This window comes from Oncorhynchus gorbuscha, linkage group LG19 (genome assembly GCF_021184085.1).
Source record: "Oncorhynchus gorbuscha isolate QuinsamMale2020 ecotype Even-year linkage group LG19, OgorEven_v1.0, whole genome shotgun sequence".
Lineage (NCBI taxonomy): Eukaryota > Metazoa > Chordata > Actinopteri > Salmoniformes > Salmonidae > Oncorhynchus > Oncorhynchus gorbuscha.
In genome coordinates this window covers 48824684-48838038 of record NC_060191.1, presented here as the reverse complement: position 1 = coordinate 48838038, position 13355 = coordinate 48824684, and the positions used below count along the sequence as shown (strand labels likewise).

Genomic DNA, 13355 nt, shown 5'->3' with positions numbered 1-13355 from the left:
AGCATTGTTCACTTATGCATAAATGTTCTCTTTTCACATAATGGACAAGATCTGAACTCAACCCAAAATGTACAGACCATATAGAACTATCCAAAGGGAAAACGGCTAGCATAAAAATCTATGAACCCAAATCAATCTACATGCAACAAATCTTACACACAATCCATTCAATTTTTAATATTTTCTTTATAAATATGAGCATAATATGAAGACTCCTACCATGTCCACTGTTCTCACAAACACACGTAAAAACATTCAGATTAAGTGAAGAGGGACACCATTTGTAAACCAGTTTAATTGTGGTTAAGTAGCAGATCAAAGTGCTAGAAGTTAAAAGTTTAATGTTGGCTACACAGGTCGTCATAAGTGTAGTGGAAGGCAAACATTGAATCTAGATAAGTTATGACCAGGCATACCAGATAATATGGTTGGAGAAAGAGGTTTAGATGTCCGAGTGCTTCGTAGGTGACTGCCCTACAATGTCCTTTAACCCCAAACTGCCTCATTTAAATTCTCTACCATGACACTGCCAAAGGCCTTTGTTTTAACAAGTTCACTGCCACAACACAATCAATAAACAAGACATTCCTCACTATATTACACATAGATATATATATATATATACTCCAGGAACTATTTGCAGTGCTTGTGCCTGCTATGCTGGTTCCTGCTATTAGTAAAACAAATGAGGCAATATGTAGTCACTTGAGTATTGTCATTTTCATCCTGTGCTAAATTGAGTGGTTGTTCAGTTTCATGAAAAGTCATGTTCACATGTGCATGGTGGGAATGCTGACATTTTGGGTTAGATTCCTGCTTGGGCCACATCCACTGAATAGATGTCATTACAAAATAGTCTGCTCATTGACCATTGTCTGTTTTACATGCTGTTTTTTTACCAGCAGGGGGAGCCTGTGGAGCCATATGACAGTGCTGCAGTAGGAGGGGAGCACATGGCATGGCTAGGCCAGGCCATGTTTTGGGTTTGACTCCACAGCCATGTGCCTGGGTAGAGGGGGAGGTCCCTGCAATCATATTCTCAATGTGGTCCTTTATGGTGCTTAGTTGTTAGAGCACACACACAAACTGATCCCATGCTGACACGCCAACAACCCCCACCAATCACACACTGCCCGTCTCTCTGACCCCGATTCAGCCCGTCTGAAATTGGACGCGTTGCCTTCTGATTGGTCACATCAGGGTCCGTATCCACAAAGCACCTCAGTGCTCGTCTAGAATCAGTTTAGCCTTTTAAATCATAATGAATAAGATTATATGGACAGATCGTAGATCAGCACTCAGATGATTGGTAGATGTGTGCCCTGGCATTAGTGGTAGACTTCAGTTAAATCTAATACCTTGGTGCTTGATAGTGGCACCATCAGTCATTTGTAGTGTGGTTTTTAAATACTCTTGGCTGTGGAATACATGTAGCAGAAATATAAAACTGATCTGGAGTGAATATATGCAAGTCTGACTGCATTCAACATTCGAGGACTCCCTTTTCTCACTCTTAGTTACTGTTTTGCTTCTGCAGATATGAACACTGAGGCCCAGAGAAAATGTATCTATGTGATCCTCTCCACTGCATCCTGTACAATAACATCAAGATGATCCTCCTGGACATCGTACTCAGCCCAACAACAACATTGGCTCTTTTACCTCAACCATTATAAAGGTGTTTATTTTTGGAATGTTCTGAGTTACTCCTTATAGACAGCTGTACTGCCTCAGGTTAGTTAATAATGCAGCTTGTGATTCATCAGTGAATATAGGGACTGCGTTCAGTATGAAGACTTTTCCATTTGTTTGTCAGTACAGTAGTCCTGGTGCCTGCCTCGTCCGGGCCTGCCTTGGGCTCGGAGTCTGGGCTGGCTCCTCTTCGGCTGGTCTGCTCTGGGGCAGATGGTCTCCAGGTCTGACTCCGGCCACCTCAGGGTGGGTGTGGCCTGTTCATGTACTTGGTTCTCAGGCTAGCTTCAGGATGGCTCTGGCCTGGTTCAGAAATCAGGCTAGCTTCAAAGTGCTAACGGGGAATGAGGGCATGGTCACCATAGTTACAGGGTTCAGCAGCTGTGGGTGATGTGCCACCATCTGGGCACCAACTCCCATCTGCTTTCCCATGATGGTGGTTGTGCTCTGGTTGGGGACAGTACCATTGACCTGGGCATGTGTGATGGTATGGGTGATGTGGCCCACCATGGCTGGCTGGGTGACAGCCACAGGTTGGGGGTAGATGGTGGGTAAATGGTGCTTGCCCCGGTGGGTAACAGGGTGGACGGTGATGTGTCCGATGGGCTGGTGGTGACCTGGGGCCAGCTGCATGGAGGCTGAGGAGGAGGGGGCTAGGTGGGTGAGGTGCTTGGCTCCTCCAGATGAAGTCTGGGCCTGGATGACGTGGTTGACGGCCTGGATGACGGAGGCGTGGGAAGCCGAGCCGTGGGCGATGACCGTGGGCTGCAGGCTGGGGGCCTTTACCATGTGTGTGTGAGCCGGGAAGAGGTTGCCAGGGGAGGTTACGATGTGTGTGTGGGCCGGGAAGAGGGTGCTAGGGGAGGTTACGATGTGTGTGTGGGCAGGGAAGAGGGTGCTAGGGGAGGTTACGATGTGTGTGTGGGCAGGGAAGAGGGTGCTAGGGGAGGTTACGATGTGTGTGTGGGTCGATAGGAGGGCCTGGATAGGGGTGGTGGTGATGCTGGATGTTGGGGTGGAGAACGTAGCTGAGACAGGCAGGGCTGACAGCAGGTGGGGGTGAAGCTGGGGCTGGGGGTATGTTTGGGCCTTGTGTTGGCTGGAGATGTGTTGGGTGAGGATGGAGGTAGTGGGGGTTATGGGAGTGGAGGTCACAGTCTTGCACAACTCAGGCTGTATGGCTTGTTGAGGCATGGTGGGTAAGGCTGTCGGTTCTGCCGGAACATTCTCTTCATCCATGTCGTCTTCACCCTCTGGGACACAGAACATATGTTAATAACTTTACCTTTGATTGTAAAAGCAAATTACATCTCAGATTTCATCGCTTTGTACATTCTTATAACACTGTGTAGGAACAAGTGCAGATGGGTCTTACTATAAATAATGGGGGGAAACAAATGATTTATGAAGTTCCACGTGTACTTAGAGGAATGAAAGTGAATATGCAAATTGGCACAAATCCAGCTGTACAACAACAGGACTATACATCCTTTAACATGCTAATGAACCCTGCTTAAAGTCAGACTTTCAGGGACTTTTTCCAAGCACTGGAATTGTGAAGGACCTCAATGTTATACAATTTATATAAATTGTACATAGTGCCTAATATAGAACCCCTCCCCATTCATAAAGTAAGCCATTACCAATAATGCATTTTTAGGCCTTGATATTATTATTACTTGTCTAAATAGATTGGCTGCATAGCGATGTTTTTATATGGATGCATAGCGATGTTTTTATATGTAACCAATGTGGCCGACACAGAAACCATGAATAGCGATAGAACTAAATCTCACCATTTCAATCCCAGGTGTGTTTTTTTAATGGAAGGATTTGTATGGAAAGCAGAGTTCATGTAGTCTACTTCAAGCCCCTTGTAATTGTTTAACATGGAAAATGAAACACGTCATTTCATTACCAGATTAAATTATGAATAAGCCCACTAAGCTATGTAATTTGTCATCATTATATCCAGAATAATTCATAGGAATAGTGTTGGGTGTTGCACAATAGGCCATCCACTGTTTTTGTGCCTGGGATTGGACAAACTCATTACCTTGATGCTTCCTCTTTTAAATCTAACGAGACCCTGCTGTAAATCAAGCAGACAAACGATCAACATCAATTCGCTAGGGATATCAGATCCAATGTGGATCCAGGCACAACGGTATATCGCATGAGACAAAAATATTCTGAACATTCATCACCATCACTGCAGCACTTGGTTTGTGCAAAAGCTGTTAATCACTTGACTGTCTTTTGGAAATTTCCTTCCCGGATCAGATGTGTAAGAAATCAGCTGGACACCAAATTCGCATCCAACAAGTATTATGCATAATTATTGAAGAACAACGTTAATTGACAGTATCAAGGTGAGGTGACTCTTCCAGCTAGAAGCATTACATTTTGCAATGCTTACGTTCTTTTGGATTTGTGCACCCATGAAAACTGGTTTCACCCCGTAAACATAAGGAGACAGAAAATGTCATGTAGTTACTGCATTTCTGAGATCTCAACACAAAAGTCTGTTAGATCCAGGACTCAAGTTTAATGTCTAATTTAACTGATTAATATTTGATAATGACAACTTGCACTCCCATAAATCGCTGAAATAATGGCATTGTAGTTACATTGGAGTGGTGTATAAATGGCATTGTAGTTACATTGGAGTGGTGTATAAATGGCATTGTAGTTACATTGGAGTGGTGTATAAATGGCATTGTAGTTACATTGGAGTGGTGTATAAATGGCATTGTAGTTACATTGGAGTGGTGTATAAATGGCATTGTAGTTACATTGGAGTGGTGTATAAATGGCATTGTAGTTACATTGGAGTGGTGTATAAATGGCATTGTAGTTACATTGGAGTGGTGTATAAATGGCATTGTAGTTACATTGGAGTGGTGTATAAATGGCATTGTAGTTACATTGGAGTGGTGTATAAATGGCATTGTAGTTACATTGGAGTGGTGTATAAATGGCATTGTAGTTACATTGGAGTGGTGTATAAATGGCATTGTAGTTACATTGGAGTGGTGTATAAATGGCATAGTTACATTGGAGTGGTGTATAAATTAGTTACATTGGAGTGGTGTATAAATGGCATTGTAGTTACATTGGAGTGGTGTATAAATGGCATTGTAGTTACATTGGAGTGGTGTATAAATGGCATTGTAGTTTCATTGGAGTGGTGTATAAATGGCATTGTAGTTTCATTGGAGTGGTGTATAAATGGCATTGTAGTTTCATTGGAGTGGTGTATAAATGGCATTGTAGTTAGTTTCATTGGAGTGGTGTATAAATGGCATTGTAGTTTCATTGGAGTGGTGTATAAATGGCATTGTAGTTACATTGGAGTGGTGTATAAATGGCATTGTAGTTACATTGGAGTGGTGTATAAATGGCATTGTAGTTACATTGGAGTGGTGTATAAATGGCATTGTAGTTACATTGGAGTGGTGTATAAATGGCATTGTAGTTACATTGGAGTGGTGTATAAATGGCATTGTAGTTACATTGGTTACATTGGAGTGGTGTATAAATGGCATTGTAGTTACATTGGAGTGGTGTATAAATGGCATTGTAGTTACATTGGAGTGGTGTATAAATGGCATTGTAGTTACATTGGAGTGGTGTATAAATGGCATTGTAGTTACATTGGAGTGGTGTATAAATGGCATTGTAGTGACATTGGAGTGGTGTATAAATGGCATTGTAGTTACATTGGAGTGGTGTATAAATGGCATTGTAGTTACATTGGAGTGGTGTATAAATGGCATTGTAGTTTCATTGTTCATTGTTGTTCATTGTTCATGTTTTATGTCACAAGATTTTGGACCAATCAGCCAAGACACCAAACATGAAAGGGTTAAACATGTTTTAAATATAGCCATGATCCCCCTTAGATTTTAAATCAGTTAAATGTAACAATGTAATTGAAAATGTGATCTACGTAATCCCCAAAAGTTATTTATCATAAACAACTAATGCTGGATACGCCAAGGTTCAAATATGTTATAAATTGCTGAGGTATAGTCACTTGAGGAGACAAGTTCAAGCACAGAGTACAAATTATACAATTATGAAATGTTATATTTCCTATTCAACAAAACTATGAATAAAGCTTGACATGACATATGCTTTCTAAATATAGTATAATCAAATGACAAACTATTGGACTTCACCTTGTAACTGTAAAATACCTATGTCTATGTTAAGTCAGAGAAAATGTGCGTATTTCTTTTTAAAGGTCTCTCGATCAAAAGGTTCACCCCCATCTCTGTGAAAGTCTCAGAGCTCTAGCTTGGCTTCCGGGTACTCGTTAGGAACACGCTTTTCAGCTCATATTAATCTTGTTAGTCTACGACAAACATAAAGAATTTTGTTTAAAATCTATTCATTATTTTACATTACTGGCTATAAAAACCGATCTTTGAATGTGCTACAGCAACAAACCACTCTCCTACTGCGCTATGATGTATGGATTCCAGAAATATACATTGTTAGTGGCTGTGGCACCGGGTTCCGCCAGGAGTTGATGGACAGTTGGAAGAGCGAATGAAACGGTAGGAGGGACATCCCAGCTTCAAGTGGTGTCAGATATCACATCCTGCTTCACACGGGAAAAAAATAGATACTCCTGTGTCCGTGAGAATCAAGGCTACCGCTCAACGCATCCTATTACGATGGTGTCCATAGATCGATTTATAAGCTAAAATGTCAGTAGGACCCGGTACCAGAACCACACAGGTTTCCAAAACAGGGGACATTACATCCAAGAGGTTTAATGTAATGACAAGGGGGAAAAAAGCAGATTATCAATGAATTGCAACTTGTTGTTCTGTGTAAGAAATCTGCACTGGTACCCAAGTTCACAGAAAGACCCAGGTACACATTACAAGTATGATTACTGTAAAGTACTTGGTGACAACTGTTAGTGTCATTATTTATAAACTGCTTCTAAATTAATTTGACTGATTAATGGATTGATTGAGCGTACCTGAGGCAGTAGAGGTAGAAGCCTGGTCGTCTTCTGGTTGAAACGTCTGTCTGAGAACACGGTCGATCTCCATGACATTCATCCATTGGCTCAGCTCGTTCTTCAGCTCAGCCAATCGCTGCTGAGTAACGATCTTCTCCCGCGCCAGTCTCTCCATCTCATGCTCATACTCCTTTTCCTTGCGCTTCAACGTCTGTAAGACAGAGGAAGATGAGAGGGCTCAGTACAGTTTACAGAGACTCAGTACAGAGACTAACGTATTAAGACCAACATAGCAGACAGCAGTAAAAGAGGACTCAGTAAAACACTCGCTGTTAGGAAACTATCAAATTATAGTACTTTTGTTTTTAGGTCTGTGCCGGTCCAGTTTTGTTTTGGTCGGTTTATAACCTCCAAGAAGGTTATAAATAGGAAAATCAAATATTTCAGAAAGTTTGCTTTCATTATAATAATCACTTTAAACTGAAGTTTCACTTTCCACACAACTTCTTCAATAGAGCCAGTAATATCCACATTTTCACTCTTGGCGGGAGACTACTCCAAATGTCATCAGTCATCATTGTGTACACAGAGTTTGCCCCTTCATAATAAATATGATATGCCATTTGTCATAAAACTCCCCATTTGCGTTAATCTAAAGTAAGCTCTAATAAAAATCTTCCATCCAGGCCTCTGTTTAAGCAACAGCTGCGGGGACCACTTGCATAAACCATTTTTCTCTTCTCATCAACATGACAAACAAGCCACCCCTCATCAGTTTATTCTTTATACTGTCTGTTACAGTACATCACACAACCAATGATAACACAAATACCATTTCCTGACGCCATGGTCTCCACTTCACTCTATCCATATTGAGACAGGGCTATATGCTCTGACCAAGAGATCCTTCTCTCTCCCTGCACAGAAACTATGCCAATCATATATTACAGTCAAAACGACACCACAGCCACATCCTGAGTGTTTACAACAGTCGATAGATAATGTACTGTCGAGATAATGTTTCTTCAGAAGGTCATTATGAGTCACTACTGCATTGACTTCACTTCCACAGTAGACTGAGTTGAGCAACTGGCTTCCTGCTGCATTTATGTTTATGGGAGCGTCATATAGCCATTTAAACAGAGGGCCGAGCAGTGTGTGAGTCTAAACAGGGGAAGATTAGCAGAGGAAAACAAAGCCTGGCCAGACAGGAGCCATTCATGGCCGAGACTTGAACCAGCACCAGAAACGTTTGGATTCCAGAGAATCACAGGAAATTCCATGGTGGAAAAACTAACTAGTACTGAGTGTGGCACTACAGTTGTTAGACAAGAATCAACTGTGTGTATATCTCCTTATGCGGGCCCCTCCCATCGTTTTAAACCACATGGACACTAATGTACTACTCTGAAAACATCACTCACAACTATTTCATAGGACTGGCAGCAGTCTAAAAGGAAGTCTTGGGCAAGTAATTTCCATGTCTGAAAAGTTCCATGTATGTTGCTTCCTTTGACTGGATGAGCAGAAGCAACACAGACATTAACATTACAGCCAGCATCATGACCGGGCAGGGAGCACAACTGTGTGAAAGGAAGAACAGAGAGAAACCTGGATAGAGGGAGGGAGCATGGAAAGAGAGAGGTGCTGGGCAGTGGCTCTCTGACCTAGTTCATCTTTTCTGGTCAGCTGTCACAGGCCTGACAAAACAGGCTGTAGTGGGCGGGGCAGGTCTGTACGAGGGAGGGCAGCAAGGATAGAGAGCTTATACCATCTGTCGGTCTGCCTGGGAGACCGAAAACAACTAGGAAGAACACCATGATGGAGTCTGCCGGGACACAAAACCTTTATATTGACTTTAAAAGAGACAGAGACATTAAGTTTCACTTTCCCTCCTCAAAGGGTATTGCCCAATTACAAATACGTTCAGAAGACGATGGAATCATGACTAGCCAGTCAAGACTAGAATAACAACTAGGCAATCAATCAGAATGAGGCTAAGACGACTGGAATCATGAATTATCAATCAGAACGAGGCTAAAAGGACGAGAATCACGGCTAGCCAATCAGGACAACGCTACAAAAGGCTGGACTCATCTATGACAGAGCCATAAAGCTGTTTGCTCACAGACCTGGACTTCCTGTAACTGTGTATAATGTAGCTGGTAGGTGTGGCTAGGTAGACATTCTACATTTGTACAATTACTGTACAGTATGGAAGTATAAATAGATATCAGGCCAATTGCAGGTCTTCAGTCAGGATTAGATAGGATGCCCTGCTGTCACGCACACAAACCCTATTCCTTACTATACTTGACCTGTCTACATGTGTGAACTGCTCCCTCAACCCTGAGGACAGAAAGGAGGTGTGTGTGATGACACTATGCAGCCTATAGGACAGGTTAAGTGTGTGTGTGTGTGTGTGTGTGATGACACTATGCAGCCTACAGGACAGGTGAGGTGTGCGATGACACTATACAGCCTATAGGACAGGTGAAGTGTGTGTGTGTGTGTGTGTGTGTGTGTGTGTGATGACACTATACAGCCTACAGGACAGGTGAAGTGTGTGTGTGTGTGATGACACTATGCAGCCTATAGGACAGGTGAGGTGTGTGATGACACTATGCAGCCTATAGGACAGGTGTCCTAGAGCTAAAGACCAGACGTGTCATTCTCTCTTGATTGAACTGTTAGGGCAGAGTACATTTAAAACAACTATGATAGCTAGTCTGGGTGTTTAAGGCTCTATCAGTTCAGTAGAAGGCGTACTGCTGCAGACTCCCCTGCCTGGCTGGTGGTGAGTCACCTATTTATCCTATCCTAGACAGACCTCAGAGGGAGGTGTGTGTTTCATCGACAGCACTCTGCTCCAATCAGATCCCCCCCCTGCCCCACCTTCTACTCGCAGACCTGTCTGCATTCCTCATCTCAATGAATTAAATACTGGAGTCCCCCCATTTTGTTGTCACGGCAACAGCTGAAAACCGCCATTGTTTCCTTGGCAACCCGTCAGGTGATACGCAGCACATTGTCCCAGTGTGCCAGCTGTACCATGGTAGAATATTAAAAAAGGAATCAAAAACGTACATCAGCGACCAAATAAACAATGCTATAACAACGGTTGCAGAACGCAGGCATTAAAGCCAACACTAACACAGAGACAGTCTTATGCGAATGCGAGTGTGGGGGCATGTCCTTGCAAGCATGCTCATGAGAACATACGGTGGAATTCTGTGGGCCACAGCTGTACATGCCTAGTGCTATGACTCAGAGAGGGAGAGAGATGCTGTATGCACTACTCACTGCCCTACAAAAACACCCAGACACACTGAACTCACTGATACAACGACTATGGCCCCACCTCAGTCACTATGCCATCTAGTAGCTAGCTGCGTCTAGACATTAACACACCTCTATCTGCTTGCTATACTAGCTGTAGTTTCCATCAGTACGGCTGTTCTATACTGTGCTTGAAGATAGTAGTACAGATTGCCTCGCAGAGTGTTTGCCTATCAGTCTAGACAGCAAGGATAGCTGCCCCTCTCCCCCATTCAAGAACATAGAACACACAGCAACAGCTAGGGTGAGACTAGATTAAAACGGTGTACCTGATAAACAGGCCAAGAACCGCAGATGGACACTACAGAACACATGACAAGAACCCAGAGAAAGCATGGCAGCACCTCTTCAGTATCAGCCTGTATTGATCCACCCACTACTAAGTCCCTACCATCCTTAAACACAGAAAGAAGGAGCCCTGCAGCTACGACAACGCCCTCCATACTATGCCAAGGGAAGAGGGGAGAAAGGGTTTACAATTAGCTTTTGTTTCATTCGCACGTGACAGACATGACTCCCTCCCTTCCCCCTTCTTTCCTCAGAGGAGTAGTGGGGCCTCTGTCTGCCTGAAATAAAGTAGAGCAGGACCGGGCCGCGCGCGTGCGTGTGTGCGTGCGTAAACACCGCTCAGGCGGCGTGACATACAATGCAGGTGCTGAGCACATGGCCCCACAGCCAGGCTGTACTCACTGACTCACTTTTGCAGCACTGCCGAGACAGATTGCGCTACGCTAGCCTAAACTAGCTAGCGTGACAGGCAAGCAGCCAACCACGTTACGGAGAAGCCACTCCTTCAGTGCACGGCGCTGGCTAATTAGGCTAATTAGGACACTGGTCTTTTGACTAGCGTTTGTGGTGATTGTCAGTAACTGTAAACCTTTGTTGTCATCTTCTCACTGGGTCCCAAATTGTAATTGAAAACAAAAAAAGTTGCATTTTATTGTAAATAGCCCCAAATAACTACTTTAGGGTGTGTATACGCAAGCGCTGTGTGCGTGTTTCTGTGTTAAAACTGGGTGGTAAAATGGCCTAATTTGATAGTCCTTGTCATGTAATGAATTATATCATCTTGATGCATTGTTGCCAGTCACTAAGGACGGAAGGCCACTATCAAAATCCTTTCCAATCTTTGACGGGCACTGTGCTTTGCTAGAATGAGAGCACTGTGAACAATACAAAACAGCAACTCTGTCGTCTCGACTCCTCAATTCTCAGCGGTTGGCAGAGGATGGAGTGGCCATTACCGGCTGTGTGGAACTGAACAGCAAACTCACTTTTCTAACATCTGTTATATGCAAGCTGTGACAGTGTGAGTCAAGGTTACTTAATACAAACAGAGCTGAAGGAAATGGCACAACAACATGTAATCATGCTGCAACAGTCTGGATAAAGGAACAGTATGTTTTCTTAAAATTGAAAAGAGCAGAATTTTTTTGTTGCTCTTGAAAAAGTGATGGTTCAAACCTGACCAAGATGCTGTTTCAACACTGCAATGACAATAGTTCAAAACAAGTAACATTCCCTTATTCCAGCTTGGAACAACGCTCACACCCTCACAGGGGGCCCTGACCCAAAAACACAACGTCTGACCCTCCCAACGAGATGAGATAGGATCTGGAGCTGCTTTGAAAGGACGTGTCATTGAGAATCAGAACTGAACAACTAGGTGACCCACAGTATGTTATAGGCCTCTTGATGACATATAACATCCTTAAACAAGGCCTGGAATCAAAGAAGAAAATAAAACACTAACAATTCAAAACCTGTGATTTCCTCTCAATAGAAAACATTTTTTTCTCAATCTAGACTGAATGAATTTGAAAATGTCAAATTCGTTCATTCAAAGAATTGGACTTGGAAAAGGAACTAAATTAACATCTCTGCCTGTGAAAAATAAACTCTAAATTCATGATCTACTCTTAAAACAGAGAAATGCTCATATTTGCAACATCAAGTACTTTGTATTATATTGATATGATCTGACATGAGCAGCTTTCCCCACCACATGGAACTGCACATTTCCCCTCCAACAGCACAGCTCTTCTTCCCAAACAGGTTCCGTCAGAGTCCTTCTGTCGCCAATGAAATCTAATAGGCTGGGTAAAATGAGCCTGGTGTTTACGGTTGTCTGCATGTCCCCTCCCTCTCTTTCCCTCCCCACCTTCCACCCTCCCCGGCAGTTCCAGGAGAGGAGATTGATAGCTTTAGCACTGAGCTGTGTCTGGGGGGGGGGTGATGTTACAAGGCTCAGGCTAGCCATGTGCTCTCTTGCTCATGTGGCCCTATGAGCAGTGCGAGGCAGGCTGGAGGGAGGGCTGAAAGAAGAGCGGGAAGAGTCCCAGTGTTGAGCACTCCAGGGTTTAAGAGTTCCAGCCATGGTGCACACAGCTATTCTCCCTTTCTCCCTAGCCATCGCTCACACACAGCCTTTCTCCCTAGCCATCTCTCACACACAGCCATTCTCCCTAGCCATCTCTCACACACAGCCATTCTCCCTAGCCATCTCTCACACACAGCCATTCTCCCTAGCCATCTCTCACACACAGCCATTCTCCCTAGCCATCTCTCACACACAGCCATTCTCCCTAGCCATCTCTCACACACAGCCATTCTCCCTAGCCATCTCTCACACACAGCCATTCTCCCTAGCCATCTCTCACACACAGCCATTCTCCCTAGCCATCTCTCACACACAGCCATTCTCCCTAGCCATCTCTCACACACAGCCATTCTCCCTAGCCATCTCTCACACACAGCCATTCTCCCTAGCCATCTCTCACACACAGCCATTCTCCCTAGCCATCTCTCACACACAGCCATTCTCCCTAGCCATCTCTCACACAGAGCCATTCTCCCTTTCTCCCTAGCCATTCTCCCTTCCTCCCTAGCCATTCTCCCTTCCTCCCTAGCCATCTCACACACACAGCCATTTTAACACTCATTATATCAAACATCAGCAATTAGGTCAGAAAAACATTCCATGTTACAGACCACATCTTAAGAAGTCGTAAAGTAACTAATACAGCCTAACAAAGGACAACTAACTACTGTAGGAGAAAATGTCTAGAGAAAAACTGCTCAAACCGACAAGCATGGGAAGTAAAAATCTGCTTGCAAGCAGGCAGCCTTAAATGCAAGTTCCTTGTCGGTTTGGTCTCTAGCTTACTCACTTCTATGAAAGGAGGAAGAAATGAAACAAGGAAGTGTGACTTGACTTCTCGCCAACTGCCACTCTGCTGAGAAGTAACCTCACAGTGACAGTAACCTCGGTGGAAAACAAGAGAAGAGGCATGCTCTGATAAGAGACCCGGCCTGGAGATAACATGATCAGTTTCTCCATTCA

General features: G+C 43.7%; 1 protein-coding gene across 1 annotated transcript in view; it reads right to left on the bottom strand.

Annotated features, from left to right (window-relative positions):
* Positions 1-152: 152 nt before the first annotated feature.
* The window catches only part of LOC124004919 (max-binding protein MNT-like), a 30033-nt gene continuing 16830 nt past the window's right edge, over positions 153-13355 (bottom strand). The window contains exons 7-8 of the mRNA XM_046313733.1: positions 6692-6884; positions 153-2945 (exon numbers count right to left, since the gene is read on the bottom strand). Coding sequence (XP_046169689.1) covers positions 2008-2945; positions 6692-6884 — 1131 coding nt within the window. The 3' untranslated portion in view covers positions 153-2007. The remainder of the gene's footprint in view (positions 2946-6691; positions 6885-13355) is intronic.